The 12575-nt window shown below is 45.2% G+C and overlaps 1 protein-coding gene across 6 annotated transcripts in view; it reads right to left on the minus strand.

The window, feature by feature from the left end:
• ZGRF1 (zinc finger GRF-type containing 1) overlaps window positions 1-12575 on the minus strand; it is a 363865-nt gene that overhangs the window by 158527 nt on the left and 192763 nt on the right. For all 6 annotated transcript variants that reach the window (XM_063920146.1, XM_063920145.1, XM_063920142.1 and 3 more), the window contains exons 9-11: window positions 11717-11808; window positions 11186-11300; window positions 3695-4314 (exon numbers count right to left, since the gene is read on the minus strand). In XM_063920146.1, the coding sequence (XP_063776216.1) occupies window positions 3695-4314; window positions 11186-11300; window positions 11717-11808 (827 nt within the window). The remainder of the gene's footprint in view (window positions 1-3694; window positions 4315-11185; window positions 11301-11716; window positions 11809-12575) is intronic.

Consider the following 12575-nt stretch of genomic DNA (forward strand, 5'->3'; position numbering starts at 1 on the left):
TCCAAAGTCTGGATTGGAGTGACTCCATCAGGAACCTGGGAACTTTGAGGAACAGGTTCAGCTGCTTGAGGTTCAGATGGAAGGAACCGTCTGGTTTTTGTACTAAATAGGGTTTCGGTTAAAATCCTATACATCTGAAGATGCGGAACCGGGATCATCATGTTCGCTGACAGAAGGGAACGGATTTAATTGCGGAGCGGTCGTGATTAACTGCACCAGAGGTCACTCCTGAAAGGAAAGGGAGTACCCTCGGGACACAATGCACCTGACCCACAAGTCGGTTGTAGTCTCCAGCCACCAGTCAGCAAAGCAGAGAATACGTCCGCGCACATTTCGAGATCAGAGGTGGGGACCAACCCTGTCATGCCATGTTTGTCTGATGGCGACCAGACACAGCCTTTAGGTTAGGAGCACTTACAGGAAGGGATTAACTCTAGCAGAAGATTGACTCTTTGCTTTTCCTTGTGGCCAAAAGGAATGAAAGGAGAAGTGTTTTAGTTGTAGGAGCTGCTGAGGACAAGAAGACTGTTTTGGAAGCCGCCACTGTAGCCACAATCTTGTCCAATTCCAGACCAAAGAGGACATCTATGAAAAAGGGAATAGAGCCTATTTGGATTTACTATCAGCATTACAATTGAGCAGCCAAAGTGCCCGCCTAGCTCTACGAAGATGCCAAATTCTAAGACTCAATGGTGCCAGAATCAAGGGCTGCCACGCCTAGGTATGTGGAAGCCTCCCTTATATGATCCACCATGGAGGGAAGTTCAGAACAACGGGCCCCGGATCTAAAACTCTCGTCCAAGGAGTCAGCTGAGGCAAGGGCCGGAAGCACAGCCACACCGGCATTAGGAGTGGAGGTGGAAGAGGGTAGAAAGGAGAGGTACACCTGGAAAACAACAGCTTTTTGTTAGGATGAGATCAAGCCTCTGCTCGGTATGTGTAGATCAGGCATTCCCAACCACAGTCCTCAAGGAACACTAACAGTACAGGTTTTATTGATATCCATGCATAGCACCGATGACTTAACTAGTACCTCAGTTATTTTGATTTAACAATCTGTGAAGTCTGGATATAAATAAACCAGGACTTTTAGTGAGTTTTGAGTACCGAGGTTGGGAATGTCTGGTTGTAGATGGTGGGAAGATGAAAGGATCTTTTGTCTTACTTTTAAATAGGGGTGCTTCTGAAGCCACCACCTAATCCGCATCCTTGATCTGCAAGACAGATATCACCGCCTTAACCAAAGCGTCTGCTCTGTGTCATGTGATCTTCCTGTACAGAGAAAGAGTCCACATCAGAAGCCTGAGACGCAATGTCCTCGTCGAAGAGGAAGTATAGTGGTTCCCTGTCTGGATGACGTGAGTTTGGCTGTAGGTCCCAGTAAGTGTTGTAAGGAACCTGGACCAACCAATGCACTGAATGTGACAAATTCGGAACCCAGGCTGGCTCTGAGAGAGATTGCTGGGGGTTCTCTACAGGAGACTGATGAGAGGTTTGCTGCAGTACCTCTGTAAAGGCTGCAGGGGGCCGAGGAAGTTGAGAGGCAGCTAGCTGAGAGGCTACCTTCCACATAGCGAGGGACAGCGAGGCTGCCCAATCTGGTTCTGGCGGGGGGGGCACATCAGGATACTCCCGCAGAGCAACAGTCACATATGCCAGTTTGATTCTGAACAAAGCATGAAAAAAAAATTCTTACAGGCAGTATATGTATATGAATGCAGTACAGAAGCACCCATTTCCTTATGGGAGGATTTAGCAGAGGACCTCTTGGATGACATTACTTAACTAACGAAGGAATGATACACAAATAGCAATAAACTGAACAGGTATGTGTGTAGGATCAAGAGAGCAATGAACAAAAGAACCACAAATAAAAGAATAAGTGGTTCAAGTGATGAACAATTTAGGCTCCAAGTACAGCAAAGTGACTGAAGTAAATAAACAGTAGGCAATAAAGTTAGTATACACTGATTAACTAACCGTATCCTTGTTCACAATTATGTTAAATGCCAATGCTAACAGACAAGAAAAATAATAAACTGTGTCAAACTGACACAGTAAGCAATACAGAACTCAGGGCCTAATTCTGTATGCAATCCATAGCAATGCAAATGCAAGAAGTGCATACCGCCTCCTTCCTGCCTTTGCGTTCTCTAAACTGCGATGCGATCGTAGTTCTGGAAGAACTGTTCATTTGAGACTGCATGCTGAGTAAGCCTGAGCTTACTCAGACTAGCAGTCACAGTGCAGCTTACGAGACCAAGGAAACCGCATCTGGGACGTAGTCCTTGGCCTTGCCACTCCTGGAAAATGGGGGCCCACGCACCTCCGCACAAAGGCCTCTGCCTGATTGACACTAAATTACTGCAATGCGATTGCAGGACCCGTTTTGCACATACGCAGAACAGGTCCTGCGCATGCACAGTTTCCAGACCGTCGGGAAACTCAGTTTGGATCGCATAACTGATCCAACCCACAATCAGGTCCTCAGTTCACTTGCTCTTATAGATGTATATTTGTGCAAGGAAGGAACATAAATATCACACATACAGGTATAAATAAGCACAACAGTGCACCAAGAGGTGAGGAAGGGGATATGAGCAAACCTGACACCACAACAGTGGGAGGCAGGAGTACTTCTCTCCTTGCTGGTAGGCTGTGTGAAAATAGCCTCCAAGATGGCAGCAGTGGGAGAAGAGAAGCTACTCTTGGCAGGAAAACTCAGGATAGGCACCAGCCGAAAGGGTGGGGCTTGGTAGACAGATAGAGGCTCCACCCCCACCTGGAAACCCCAAGAACCTGCCGCCAGAAACCGCCTCCTCAATTACAGATATGTCCCTGGTGGTCTAGAGGTAACGCAGAGAGAAATGTGTACCATCGCCAGGACCACCAGTGGGCACAAACCCCCCTACCCCCACTGGCAGTATTGCAGCTAAAGTGCTGACTTCCCTGATGTGGGTAGCCGCTTACCTTGATCCCCCGTGTGCTGCATGGGTGGCTGCTGTCATTGGCGGGGTGGTCAGTGCATCTATCGCCAGTGGAGTCCATTGGAGTAGTCGGCGGCAGTGCTAGCAAGGTTACCGTTGGTTTGCTCAATGACAGTGAAAAGAAAGAAAAAATATTTAACTATAAAGCTAACTGCCCCCTAACCTATATTGTGCCATGGGCCTTGAGGGACCAAGGAAAAACTGGCTTCAGGGGGATGCAGGCGGGGTATAGGGGGGGCAGGAGATAATCTTTTTTTCTAAATCCATGTCGCTCCCTCTTACGCCAGGCTAGCTGGGGGATACCTGCCCTTTCCTGGCAACTTGTGTCAGGTTAGTTGTTGTACCTGGTATTACATGTTTGTGCTGGTTTTCTCTTCCTCTCCTTTCCTCCTTATCCTTGGGGTTTGTATAGTCAAACTGGCATCAGGGGGATGCAGGCAAGATATGAGGGAGGAGGAGCCTGGGCATGAACTCAAAGTTCCACCTATACCCACTATCCCAATGTCTAAAAGGAAATGAAAGAAAAAACGTGATTCTTTTCTAGAGAATAACCTTTATTATAGAGAGGCAGTTCTATATAGGATGAGGAACATGGCTAATGGGCCTACATGGGTCACATCTAAGTAACCCAGCAGGTTTTGTCTTTCATTAATGTTTATATATCGTCAAAATCAAAACATGTAGTATTTGCATGACTATTTACAAACCTGCTCATTTGCTGTGTCACGAGAGGGTATTTTCTTTCTTCCCACAGGAGGTAAAGATCCATCAGCCGGGCCAAGGAATTTGGCGAGTAGCTGCACACGTGGTCCAGAATTTTCACCATTCTGGTATCCAAGTGTGTCCCTTAGGGGACCAATGTGCGATGACGCCACCATTTCCAACTCATTATTCTGGATACCCTCTATTCCGTCTGCATTTCTAAAAACACTCTGTGCACAAAAATCATTACCCTCTCTCTTATCTATATTTTGTGAGCATCTGGGAGAAACGTTCTGATACTTTGCCCACTTGCTTGGCTGTATATGTGCTGACACAACACAATTTTCTTGCGGTTTCAGTATTACAGGGCCTCTTTCTCTGCTCTGTAGAAAAAACTCCCCCCTGCTTTCGTTTATATCAGGAATCAAGGTAGCGCTTGTGGTGGTGGTTTTACAATACCCAACCCCTAATGAGAGGTTGCTGTCTTTAGGAGATTCAAATGGATTGAATGCATCATCCACAGGTCTTAACCTGGAATACGCATCAATTATTGGTGCAGGGGCTGCTGGTACTTGCATCTGAAGTCTGGATCGAACTTTGGATACCTTATTTGTGTTCATAATACCTAAAAACAGATAAGAAAATAATAGTACATATGTAAAACATTGATGGATTGAAAATGTGGCTTTTGAGAATTTGCACATATTTTTGGAATCATCATTTAAAGTTTCTCATATAACATTTCTTGGTAAACATACAGGTCACTGATGCCTCAGAATGCTTGAAACTGTGAGATAGAATGACTTCTGTTGGCTTTGTGAGGAACGAGCAGAAACTTGGCTACCATAATTGCGCTTATGAAAGTAGCAAAATCATTTCATTGAATCTTCCGTGTGTGCTGGCCTCCGGCTAACCACCAAAGTGCAACTGTCTGCAGACCTGTCAGGTCAGTTAATGATCAAGCCACCAGCGTGGTGGAAAGATAACATTTGTTTAAAAAAAATGGATTTAGCACCTTTTCCACTATTTTCTTGCTTCTATTAAATTATAATGGTATTTAAATGTGGAATGCACTAAAAAAACACCAGATGATCTTTGTGGCATATAAAATCCGTATTCTATTTCTAACTAGAATGCATGTACCTTATCCTGCGCAGTTTTGATCTTCTAAAGAAAAGTGTTTTAACTGAGTAACATGAAAAGCTTTCCAATCAAACCTGGTGACATCAAGTTTGTGATGTACCAGAGGATGGCAGATGAAGCCAAGAAAATAAGAATTTACTTACCGATAATTCTATTTCTCGGAGTCCGTAGTGGATGCTGGGGTTCCTGAAAGGACCATGGGGAATAGCGGCTCCGCAGGAGACAGGGCACAAAAAGTAAAGCTTTAGGATCAGGTGGTGTGCACTGGCTCCTCCCCCTATGACCCTTCTCCAAGCCAGTTAGGTACTGTGCCCGGACGAGCGTACACAATAAGGGAGGAATTTTGAATCCCGGGTAAGACTCATACCAGCCACACCAATCACACCGTACAACTTGTGATCTAAACCCAGTTAACAGTATGATAACAGCGGAGCCTCTGAAAAGATGGCTCACAACAATAATAACCCGATTTTTGTAACTATGTACAAGTATTGCAGATAATCCGCACTTGGGATGGGCGCCCAGCATCCACTACGGACTCCGAGAAATAGAATTATCGGTAAGTAAATTCTTATTTTCTCTATCGTCCTAGTGGATGCTGGGGTTCCTGAAAGGACCATGGGGATTATACCAAAGCTCCCAAACGGGCGGGAGAGTGCGGATGACTCTGCAGCACCGAATGAGAGAACTCCAGGTCCTCTTTTGCCAGGATATCAAATTTGTAGAATTTTACAAACGTGTTCTCCCCTGACCACGTAGCTGCTCGGCAGAGTTGTAATGCCGAGACCTCTCGGGCAGCCGCCCAAGATGAGCCCACCTTCCTTGTGGAATGGGCCTTAACCGATTTAGACTGTGGCAGGCCTGCCTCAGAATGTGCAAGTTGAATTGTGTTACAAATCCAACGAGCAATCGACTGCTTAGAAGCAGGCGCACCCAACTTGTTGGGTGCATACAGTATAAACAGCGAGTCAGATTTTCTGACTCCAGCTGTCCTGGAACATATTTTCAGGGCCCTGACAACTTCTAGCAACTTGGAGTCCTCCAAGTCCCTAGTAGGTGCAAGGCACCACAATAAGCTGGTTCAGGTGAAACACTGACACCACCTTAGGGAGAGAACTGGGGACGAGTCCGCAGCTCTGCCCTGTCCGAATGGACAAACAGATATGGGCTTTTTTGAGAAAAAACCACCAATTTGACACTCGCCTGGTCCAGGCCAGGGCCAAGAGCATGGTCACTTTTTATGTGAGATGCTTCAAATCCACATATTTGACTGGTTTTAAACCAATGTGATTTGCGGAATCCCAGAACTACGTTGAGATCCCACAGTGCCACTGGAGGCACAAAAAAAGGGGTTTGTATATGCAATACTCCCTTGACAAACTTCTGGACTTCAGGAACTGAAGCCAATTCTTTCTGGAAGAAAATTTACAGGGCCGAATTTGAACCTTAATGGACCCCAATTTGAGGCCCATAGACACTCCTGTTTGCAGGAAATGCAGGAAACGACCGAGTTGAAATTTCTTTGTGGGGCCTTCCTGGCCTCACACCACGCAACATATTTTCGCCACACGTGGTGATAATGTTGTGCGGTCACCTCCTTTCTGGCTTTGACCAGGGTAGGAATGACCTCTTCCGGAATGCCTTTTTTCCCTTAGGATCCGGCTTTCCATCGCCATGCCGACAAACGCAGCTGCGGTAAGTCTTGGAACAGACATGGTACTTGCTGAAGCAAGTCCCTTCTTAGCGGCAGAGGCCATAAGACCTCTGTAAGCATCTCTTGAAGTTCCGGGTACCAAGTCCTTCTTGGCCAATCCGGAGCCATGAGTATAGTTCTTACTCCTCTACGTCTTATAATTCTCAGCACCTTAGGTATGAGAAGCAGAGGAGGGAACACATACACCGACTGGTACACCCACGGTGTTACCAGAACGTCCACATCTATTGCCTGAGGGTCTCTTGACCTGGCGCAATACCTGTCCCGTTTTTTGTTCAGACGGGACGCCATCATGTCCACCTTTGGTATTTCCCAACGGTTTACAATCATGTGGAAAAAAACTTCTCAATGAAGTTTCCACTCTCCCGGGTGGAGGTCGTGCTGAGGAAGTCTGCTTCCCAGTTTCCATTCCCGGGATGAAAAACTGCTGACAGTGTTATCACATGATTTTCCGCCCAGCGAAAAGTCCTTGCAGTTTCTGCCATTGCCCTCCTGCTTCTTGTGTCGCCCTGTCTGTTTACGTGGGCGACTGCCGTGATGTTTTTCCCACTGGATCAATACCGGCTGACCTTGAAGCAGAGGTCTTGCTAAGCTTAGAGCATTATAAATTTACCCTTAGCTCCAGTATATTTATGTGGAGAAAAAGTCTCCATACTTGATCACACTCCCTGGAAATTTTTCCCTTGTGTGACTGCTCCCCAGCCTCTCAGGCTGGGCTCCGTGGTTACCAGCATCCAATCCTGAATGCCGAATCTGCGGCCCTCTAGAAGATGAGCACTCTATAACCACCACAGGAGAGACACCCTTGTCCTTGGATATTGGGTTATCCGCTGATGCATCTGAAGATGCGATCCGGACCATTTGTCCAGCAGATCCCACTGAAAAGTTCTTACGTGAAATCTGCCGAATGGAATTGCTTCGTAGGAAGCCACCATTTTTACCAGGACCCTTGTGCAATGATGCACTGTTTTTAGGAGGTTCCTGACTTGCTCGGATAACTCCCTGGCTTTCTCTTCCGGGAGAAACACCTTTTTCTGGACTGTGTCCAGAATCATCCCTAGGCACAGCAGACGTGTCGTCGGGATCAGCTGCGATTTTGGAATATTTAGAATCCACCCGTGCTGATTGTAGCAGTATCCGAGATAGTGCTACTCCGACCTCCAACTGTTCCCTGGACTATGCCCCTATCAGGAGATCGTCCAAGTAAGGGATAATTAAGACGCCTTTTCTTCGAAGAAGAATCATCAATTCGGCCATTACCTTGGTAAAGACCCCGGGGTGCCGTGGACAATCCAAACGGCAGCGTCTGAAACTGATAGTGACAGTTCTGCACCACGAACCTGAGGTACCCTTAGTGAGAAGGGCAAATTTGGGACATAGAGGTAAGCATCCCTGATGTCCCGGGACACTATATAGTCCCCTTCTTCCTGGTTCGTTATCACTGCTCTGAGTGACTTCATCTTAATTTGAACCTTTGTAAGTGTTCAAAAAAATTTTTTTAGAATAAGTCTCACCTAGCCTTCTGGCTTCAGTACCACAATATAGTGTGGAATAATACCCCTTTTCTGTAGTAGGAGGGGTAATTTAATTATCACCTGCTGGGAATACAGCTTGTGAATTTTTTCCCATACTACCTCCTTGTCGGAGGGAGACTTGGTAAAGCAGACTTCAGGAGCCTGCGAAGGGGAAACGTCTCGACATTCCCATCTGTACCCCCGGGATACTACTTGTAGGATCCAGGGGTCCTGTACGGTCTCAGCGCCATGCTGAGAACTTGTCAGACGCGGTGGAACGCTTCTGTTCCTGGGAATGGGCTGCCTGCTGCAGTCTTCTTCCCTTTCCTCTATCCCTGGGCAGATATGATCTTATAGGGACGAGAGGACTGAGGCTGAAAAGACGGTGTCTTTTTCTGCAGAGATGTGACTTAGGGTAAAAAACGGTGGATTTTCCAGCAGTTGCCGTGACCACCAGGTCCGATGGACCGACCCCAAACAAGTCCTCTTCCTTTATACGGCCATACTGTGCCGTTTGGAATCTGCATCACCTGACCACTGTCGTGTCCATAACATCTTCTGGCAGTTATGGACATCGCGTTTATTCATGATGCCAGAGTGCAAATATCCCTCTGTGCATCTCGCATATATAGAAATGCTCTATAGTCAATAAAATACTGTCCCTGTCAAGGGTATCAATATTTTTAGTCAGGGAATCCGACCAAGCCACCCTAGCTCTGCACATCCAGGCTGAGGCGATCGCTGGCCGCAGTATAACACCAGTATGTGTGTATATACTTTTTATTATATTTTCCAGCCTTGTCAGCTGGTCCTTGAGGACGGCCCTATCTATAGACGGTACCGCCACTTGTTTTGATAAGCGTGTGAGCGCCTTATCCACCTTAAGGGGTGTTTCCCAACGCGCCCTAACTTCTGGCGGGAAAGGGTATACCGCCCATAATTTTCTATCGGGGGGAACCCACGCATCATCACACACTTTATTTAATTTATCTGATTCAGGAAAAACTATGGTAGTTTTTTCACATCCCACATAATACCCTCTTTTGTGGTACTTGTAGTATCAGAAATACGTAACACCTCCTTCATTGCCTTTAACGTGTGGCCCTAATAAGGAATACGTTTGTTTATTCACCGTCGACACTGGATTCAGTGTCCCTGTCTGTGTCTGTGTCGACCGACTAAAGTAAACGGGCGTTTTAAAACCCTTGACGGTGTTTTTGAGACGTCTGGACCGTACTAATTGTTTGTCGGCCGTCACATGTCGTCAACCGACCTTGCAGCGTGTTGACATTATCACGTAATTTCCTAAATAAGCCATCCATTCCGGTGTCGACTCCCTAGAGAGTGACATCACCATTACAGGCAATTGCTCCGCCTCCTCACCAACATCGTCCTCCTACCTGTCGACACACACGTACCGACACACAGCACACACACAGGGAATGCTCTGATAGAGGACAGGACCCACTAGCCCTTTGGAGAGACAGAGGGAGAGTTTGCCAGCACACACCAAAAACGCTATAATTATATAGGGACAACCTTATATAAGTGTTTTCCCTTATAGCATCTTAATATATATATAAGCATATCGCCAAATTAGTGCCCCCCCTCTCTGTTTTAACCCTGTTTCTGTAGTGCAGTGCAGGGGAGAGCCTGGGAGCCTTCCCTCCAGCCTTTCTGTGAGGGAAAATGGCGCTGTGTGCTGAGGAGATAGGCCCCGCCCCTTTTTCGGCGGCCTCGTCTCCCGCTCTTAACGGATTCTGGCAGGGGTTAAATATCTCCATATAGCCTCCGGAGGCTATATGTGAGGTATTTTTAGCCAAAATAGGTATTCATTTGCCTCCCAGGGCGCCCCCCTCCCAGCGCCCTGCACCCTCAGTGACTGCCGTGTGAAGTGTGCTGAGAGGAAAATGGCGCACAGCTGCAGTGCTGTGCGCTACCTTTAGAAGACTGAGGAGTCTTCTGCCGCCGATTCTGGACCTACTTCAGCATCTGCAAGGGGGCCGGCGGCAAGGCTCCGGTGACCATCCAGGCTGTACCTGTGATCGTCCCTCTGGAGCTGATGTCCAGTAGCCAAGAAAGCCAATCCATCCTGCACGCAGGTGAGTTCACTTCTTCTCCCCTAAGTCCCTCGTTGCAGTGATCCTGTTGCCAGCAGGACTCACTGTAAAATAAAAAACCTAAGCTAAACTTTCCTAAGCAGCTCTTTAGGAGAGCCACCTAGATTGCACCCTTCTCGGCCGGGCACAAAAATCTAACTGGCTTGGAGAAGGGTCATAGGGGGAGGAGCCAGTGCACACCACCTGATCCTAAAGCTTTACTTTTTGTGCCCTGTCTCCTGCGGAGCCGCTATTCCCCATGGTCCTTTCAGGAACCCCAGCATCCACTAGGACGATAGAGAAACATACATGTTAGATATACCTTGCTAAAGAGTATAGATAAAGGGGGAAATGTCATAGAGTAAAAGTTGGAAAATCTGTCATGTTTCTGGTGAGTTTCGAATCACTGTATTTCATAGAATGACTATATTGGCAAATTCACCACAAATCGACCAATATCGCTCGGTGTCCCAACTCTTACTATGGTAAACGTACAATTAACCAGATGTAATAGCTAGTGAGTTGTAAACCCGCCAATATAACTTAACTTACTAAACAATAGCAGCTATCTTGCTGTGCGCTATCTGTTTTCATATTTAAAATAATTACGGCTAAAAATGTGCAGGGTACTTATAAAAAGAAAAACCCACGAGATAACGCTACTTGTTCCTTTCGGGACCTGACACTACGGAGGTATCACTCACGGAAACTCTGCTTATGAACGAATAGGGCTGTATCTCACAAATCTAAATCCATATGCAGATCAGTAATATTTTTGGGTCGATATGCACTGAAATTTGCACCCAATAAGATCTCAAAAGGTATGCCATTTAAAATGGTATGGGCAATAATAGAGGGCACTTATTAAACAAATTTATTATTATTCCTGGTCCTGTATTTCAAGAGTGAATAATCAAAAACAAAGCAAAAACAAAAAAACACTTTTAAATGAATACACATGGTATAAATATATTATTTATAATCAGAAACAACATATTACTAAAATTAATTTCCCTATATTCTTACTATGTTGCTCTGGAGAAGATGTCAAGTTGCTCAGTGGTGCTCCAGAGTCACATCTAGACCGCAGAAAGAATGGGCGTTCCAGATTGGGTAACTCTTCCTGTGTTGGTGATGTCACCTGATGAACCACAACAGATAAAAATTAAGCCAAGATAAAATATTTGCAACTTGAAAAAGCACCATGTTTCTTTTGTACTGATATAAATCACATTACAATCCTCTCAAATTTTAAAATCCCTACAATTACAAAAAACAGGCAAATGGTTTTTACATGAACCGATCATTGTGCTTGCTGCTGACCAGGGAGGGCAAATAAATTAGGTTCTTTGTAACATTTGGGGCTTATATATTACTATAAAAAAAATCAGGAAAAACCCCATTTAATTAATTTACAACTAATTATTTAAAAAAATGTCCATTAATGACATAGTCATTTCACACCTTGCAATGCAGAAATTGCAAGGTGTGATTTTATGATTAGCATACATTTTAAAAAACTGCAATACAAAAGTATCTTCATGAAACTACACTAACCTTATTAACTAAACACTGTGACAGCTCCCAATCACAGTCTGATCCTGGAGTTCCCGCAATGCAAAAAGGAAGGGGATATTTCATAGAATTCACTGTTGGATAAGAGACATTTATTTAAAAACAAGCCAACCGAAGAAAAAAATGTTCAGCCAATATATATATATATATATATATATATATTTTTTACATACAGGAGGATCATGCACACATGGCGCGTTAGTTTCTAGGCCCACGCTATAAACCAAAAATTGCTTTAAACTTGAACATTGTCTATGCAGCCACAGACATATTGTACCTTGCTCACTACAATATACAGTATGTAATAATATCTAACTTGACATTTAAAGCAGTGGTTATCAAACTGTGTGCCTGGGCACCCTAGGGTGCTGCAGGGCTCATGCATGGTTGCCTCGGGTTAGTGGTCCCGGACCAAATCAAATCATTTATGTGATAGGCAAAACTAGTGCTAGTGGTTGCCAATCACAAAACGTGGACCGTCAGAAGCAAAACTGTACACCAACACATAATTAAACCTAAGGATGACAGGTAGGCACAACTGGCTTCCATTTCTAAAAATTTTTTTAAATTAATAAAAAAACTTTTATCCTAGGTCTGCCGTGAAAAAAATGCTGATACTCTTGGGTGCCGTGATTCAAAAGTTTGAACCACTGATTAAAAGTAAGAGGCTAGGACACTGCGCAACTGTACTATTCTGTAATTGTGCCCTTCTCCAATCCAGTTAAGTTAGTCAACCCCCTTCAAAAAAGGGAACAGTCTCCAAAAAGAAAGAAAAGAAAAATGAACGGATATAAAACTGACCACCACTGTATTAGCATAATTCCATAAAGCAGGACCCTCC

The sequence above is a fragment of the Pseudophryne corroboree genome, chromosome 1, assembly GCF_028390025.1.
Source record: "Pseudophryne corroboree isolate aPseCor3 chromosome 1, aPseCor3.hap2, whole genome shotgun sequence".
Classification (NCBI taxonomy): domain Eukaryota; kingdom Metazoa; phylum Chordata; class Amphibia; order Anura; family Myobatrachidae; genus Pseudophryne; species Pseudophryne corroboree.